General features: G+C 41.5%; 1 protein-coding gene across 8 annotated transcripts in view; it reads right to left on the reverse strand.

Moving 5' to 3' along the window:
- Positions 1-1,158, reverse strand: part of akap9 (A kinase (PRKA) anchor protein 9) — a 59,297-nt gene extending 58,139 nt beyond the window's left edge. For all 8 annotated transcript variants that reach the window (XM_047019386.1, XM_047019382.1, XM_047019381.1 and 5 more), the window contains exon 1: positions 899-1,158. In XM_047019386.1, coding sequence (XP_046875342.1) covers positions 899-946 — 48 coding nt within the window. In that variant the 5' untranslated portion in view covers positions 947-1,158. The remainder of the gene's footprint in view (positions 1-898) is intronic.
- Positions 1,159-6,000: the final 4,842 nt, after the last annotated feature.

A 6,000-nucleotide genomic window follows, 5' to 3' on the forward strand; every position in this document is an offset into this window, starting at 1 on the left:
GGACACAAGTATCTGAGAAGGACCACGTATGCGGGGTAAATTACTGTACCGAGTCTGTCATCATGACATTCTGAAGGACCTGTAGAGAGATGGAGTCTAATCAACCTCCGTTCCCTCTGAGCCCCACCAGCAGTATTTATAGACTGTGGCAGGGAAGTGGCTCTGTAATTTATAAACAATCTTTGGTATCGACTCTGTTAAGAACATTAAGGTTCGGTCTTGCTGAGACAGTTTACGTTATGACAATAATGGGTGTTTTGACCTTGTGGCTGAAGGTGTGCATGCAGATAAGCTTGCCTTATTAATAAAGTAAAGAGCCCTCTTTGTATGCAAGCTGGAAGGCTGGTACATTTCTGACACTAAAGTGGGGGGATGTTTTATGACCCAATTTATTGCCAATGGTTGGTATGTAGTTCAGACAGCCACCTTACATACATCCACTGACATGTGGGAAAAAACAATTCGCCAAAGCGGGTAATGCCTTAACAATCCTGTCATACGAGACTGTCAACATAGTCAATCACCCGCTTAGCTAGGTTTAACTGAAAGTAGGTACTAGCTTGTAAGCCGTGTAGCTATTGTAATGGTAAAAGCATCACTGAGTCAGCAAAGCAATGCGGAATGACAAAGGAGAGAGGCTATCCTAGCAAGCAAGCTAGCTAGCTAACCCAGACCCCCCAAACCCCCGGGCTGTCAGATTCAGGGCGCATGTTTTCTAGGACTGACAGCTGAGTGGGGTGTGGAGGGAGGGGAACTCTGTAACAGCTGCCAAATAAAACGAATGTTGCCCATTTCTTGTTCTAAACGCTTAATATTAACTCAAGTAATTCCACTAGCACACAACGATAGCTAAAGTTTTGCCTGAAACCAAAGATCAGCTAGCTAGGAGCTTCCATACCTTTGCTTTGCCGGCCTCGAGCTTCTTTAGCCTCTCCTCGTCTTCCATTACAGTTGTCCCTGTGGCTGAGAGAAACGGGAAACGGCTTCATGCGTGTGCAAGTGTCAGCGAATTCGCCCAACTTTTGCGAATAACTCGTCTTTGAACTGACATTAAATTCTCAAAGTTTAAGTTTCAATTCAGTTCCAGAGCCTGGCATTAGCAGCTGCCCACTTGCTTATAGCCACATCTCAGTCGCCGCCATGTTCTCCACGTAAACACGAGACGGATCATGATGACGCAGCGTAGGTGTAGCAACGCCCCTTTCTAAAGATCCTGAGGTCAAAATTATCAATTGACAAAACAAGGAATTTTACTACATTGACCATGTAAGGCATAATTTGTGGATAAACATACGTAAATGATCAAAAACATCTAAACATATATAAAGCATGCTAAACCTATCTTGATTAGTAACTCGTGACCTGTAGCCTAACTTTGAGGATGTGATAGGCACCACACTGATTATTTTCGAAAAAGGCCTATATACCTTTGGATTAGGACACATCAAACCATTTTAGTGAATGGAGGGCCGTTTGTTCCCTATGTAGAAAAATATATAATATAAAATTCATACCGGTTGCAGGTGAATGAGGCCTGTGTCTTCGACTGACAGGAGCCGTGCAGCTTATAGTCTGACAGATCTTGAATTCCACCCATCTTCTTTTAGACATCTTAATATAAATTGCGCTGTGAAAACCAGATCGCACCTGTGGACTCGTTGTTTGGCATGCACTTTCAAAAGGACCAACTGGAAGCCTGAAAGTTTGGGGCCGTGAATTATTGATATGCCTAAGGATTACAATGTCAGAGACTGTAACACAAGCACCGTAAAGCCTCAACAAACGGAAACTGCTCTGTACAGGGGCGAATCTAGGTTCCCACTTTTGGGGGGGGCCAAGGCCTAGATAAAACTTATTATTTTTCCTGTGACCCAGCAAAACTAGGGGGGTCTGGGGGCATGTTCCACCAGAATTTTTTGGTGAAAATATCCATTTAAATGGTGTCCTCTAGTGGGTTTTAGGAAGAGAAATTAACACATTTAGATAGAAAATATGAAGAAAAAAAAATATGAATACTTTTTTCATACATAAACATCAACATAAAATTATTTTTTTGGGGGGGCTGATGAAACTTTTGGGGGGCTCCAAAATAGGGCTAGTTACGACCATGTCTCCACATGTCAGTACATTTACATGTATTCATTTAGCAGACGCTTTTATCTAAAGCGACTTACATTTACATTACATTTATTCATTTAGCAGACTTCCAAGAGAGCGCTTTACAAAAGTGCATAGGTCACTGATCATAACAACGAGATAGCCCCAAAACATTGCGGGTAGCCAAAACATGAAACATGTTGTGAAAAGCAAATAAGTGCCAATGGGAAGAACCTTGTGGTGACAGTTAAGCTTATATTTGATGCCGTTTTTTGGGTTGTTTTAATTATTTTATGTTTGGTAGAAGAGTAAGGCGGATTATTTAACTGAAAGAAAAGAGTATAGGCCTAACCAAAAGGATTTAAGTATCTGTTTATTTATTGATTTGTCACCGAAACGTCGCTGTTCATAACAGCATATGTTAAATTGGTCAATGTAGCAAACAATCAAGGAGGGTTTGCTGGGACTTTGTTACACATTAATTTAAGGTTATACTGAAAGAAAAATACAGGCCTACAGGGTTTAAAGTCTACTATCAGAGGGTTATTGTGGGTGAAAACTGTTAAGTTTACAGACCCTATGTTACACAAGTAACATAGAGCCTACACCTAATATTTTATTCTATTGAAACACAGTGAAAGTAGAGTGCAGACCACCAGAATTAAGCCTTGATTAGATCTTTAATGGGGATGTGGGCTGAACAAGACAGTGGCAGAGACGATAATGACACACAGTGTCCTGTCGATCACCGAAACAAAAGGAATAGGCTAATACTCTCTGTCTCTACACACACGACTTAAATTAGAAGCACCTGGTTTGGACAGCGCCACATGTTCACTCTCATCAGAGCCACGGAGGGAAAATCTATTTGAATAATGAAGATAGCGCTGTGCCGTATTGAAATATGTATGAGCGTGTGTAGGAGCTCGTCAAGGAACAGACTTCCACTCTATTCTCGAGCTCTTGAGCCTCGATTCGATTGGGACTCGACTGACGCGCTGGGAGAACACAGAGGGTCAGCTGCCGTTTGGATCCTTGATCGGACTATCATGAATAATCTATCAAGCTCTTTTATGTGGCTCATGCATGCCCACTGACAGGCCACACCTCAGGGGCCCTGTAGACAAGAACACAGTAACATAAATTATTCTTTGAAAGGCAATGGATCATTAAGTTAAGTTAAGTTTACGTTAGTAAAGAAAGATTTGGACTGTTTTTATAGCGGATCTGTGCATTTCAGCTTGGTTTACTGTGCTTCCATTATGTATTAACGTATTATATTATCTAAAGTAGATGAGCTTTCAAAGATAAAGGCTGAATCCAAATACTCCCCCTTACCCCTTCCCCCTAGCCCTAAATGTACCCCTAGCCGTTGGCCCTCGAAACTGAGGGTTAAGGGCTACATATCCGAAGAAATGGGACGCCACTTAGTTACGGCACGTATAGATATCTGATATCAGACGAAATTCGCTGCTAATGGAGTTTTCTTAAAACTGTAGACATGCTAGTCAGAGAATTGCGGGACTGTTTTGCAAATCAGCACTGTAAAATTAGCGTACCAAACAAGCGATTTTTATAAACGTTTCAATTAGGAAAATGGTTGCAAATACAAATGTACAGGACTGTGTATACCACAAAACAAGACTGTCATATTTTTTTAATCAATTAATTAAACCGAAAATATTAAATTTATCGAACTCTCTGGATGATCTGGCTGCCATTATTGCCGGTCGCGCAGTAATCACATAGTCATAGGAAGTATTCGAGTAGGCTCCCGATCTTATTTTAGTTCAAGGGGTATATACCCCTTCGTCTTATCCCTACCCCTAGCTCAAAAAGAGTATTGGGACACCACTAGCTCTCACGGGAACGCGCAAAACTAAGGGGAAGGGGTAAGGGGGAGTATTAGGATTTGGTATGAGCCTTACCAAAGGGAATCTTGTTAATTCCTTTCTCAAGAAGTTACAGAGGGTTCATATATTCTGATTGCTGCTGCTTGTCAGATACGGTGACCTCTGTGGCGCGGAACCCGCAAGGACTACAAATACGATAACGGGTGTCCAGATTAGTGTGAGGGGGTGCCACAACTACCCTCACACAATCGTTGGAAGTTTAACTCCTTTAAGGAGCAGTTAGAGCCGGGTCACACATTCTGACAACCAGTGCACACATTCTGACGGCATTCAGATACTGTAACCTCTGTGTCACGGGCCCCACGAGGGCTCCAAATAAGAAAACGGTTACGAGGGCTCCAAATAAGATGACGGTTACGGTGGGGTCAAACATTATACATTTTTTTGTGTTCACACATTCTGACGGCCGTCAGAAATGGTGACCTCTGTGGTATTGGCTCTGTGATGACTCCAAATCAGAAAACATGGCTCCAGATTAGTGTGAAGGGATAAAATAACTACACCAAACCATTGTTCAAAGTTGTAATACCTTTGGGAAACAGTTAGGGTGGGAACACACATTTTTTTTAACTTTTTTTAATTTATTTGTTGGGTCACACATTCAGACGGCCGTCAGAAATGGTGACCTCTGTGGTATTGGCTCTGTGATGACTCCAAATCAGAAAACATGGCTCCAGATTAGTGTAAAGGGATGAAATAACTACACCAAACCATTGTTTGAAGTTTCAACTCCTTTGAGAAGCAGTTACGCTGGGGTCACACATTCTGACGGCCAGGGTCACACATTCTGACGGCAGTCAGAAATGGTGACCTCCGTTGTATTGGCTCTGTGATGACTCCAAATCAGAAAACATGGCTCCAGATTAGTGTGAAGGGATAAAATAACTACCCCAAACCATTGTTCAAAGTTGTAATACCTTTGAGAAGCAGTTAGGGTGGGAACACACATTCTTTTAAACATTTTTTATTTTATTTTTGGGTCACACATTCTGACGGCCGTCAGAAATGGTGACCTCTGTTGTATTGGCTCTGTGATGACTCCAAATCAGAAAACATGGCTCCAGATTAGTGTGAAGGGATAAAATAACTACCCCAAACCATCGTTCAAAGTTGTAATACATTTGGGATGCAGTTAGGGTGGGAACACACATTCTTTTAAACATTTTATTTTTTTGGGTCACACATTCTGACGGCCGTCAGAAATGGTGACATCTGTGGTATTGACTCTGTGATGACTCCAAATCAGAAAACATGGCTCCAGATTAGTGTGAAGGGATAAAATAACCACCCCAAACCATTGTTCAAAGTTGTAATACCTTTGGGAAGCAGTTAGGGTGGGAACACACATTCTTTTAAACATATTTTTTTTTTGTGGGGGTCACAAATTCTGACGGCAGTCAGAAATGGTGACCTCCGTTGTATTGGCTCTGTGATGACTCCAAATCAGAAAACATGGCTCCAGATTAGTGTGAAGGGATAAAATAACTACCCCAAACCATTGTTCAAAGTTGTAATACCTTTGAGAAGCAGTTAGGGTGGGAACACACATTATTTTAAACATTTTTTATTTTATTTTTGGGTCACACATTCTGACGGCCGTCAGAAATGGTGACCTCTGTTGTATTGGCTCTGTGATGACTCCAAATCAGAAAACATGGCTCCAGATTAGTGTGAAGGGATAAAATAACTACCCCAAACCATCGTTCAAAGTTGTAATAAATTTGGGAAGCAGTTAGGGTGGGAACACACATTCTTTTAAACATTTTATTTTTTTGGGTCACACATTCTGACGGCCGTCAGAAATGGTGACCTCTGTGGTATTGACTCTGTGATGACTCCAAATCAGAAAACATGGCTCCAGATTAGTGTGAAGGGATAAAATAACCACCCCAAACCATTGTTCAAAGTTGTAATACCTTTGGGAAGCAGTTAGGGTGGGAACACACATTCTTTTAAACATATTTTTTTTTTGTGGGGGTCACACATTCTG

This window comes from Hypomesus transpacificus, chromosome 4, assembly GCF_021917145.1.
Source record: "Hypomesus transpacificus isolate Combined female chromosome 4, fHypTra1, whole genome shotgun sequence".
NCBI lineage: Eukaryota > Metazoa > Chordata > Actinopteri > Osmeriformes > Osmeridae > Hypomesus > Hypomesus transpacificus.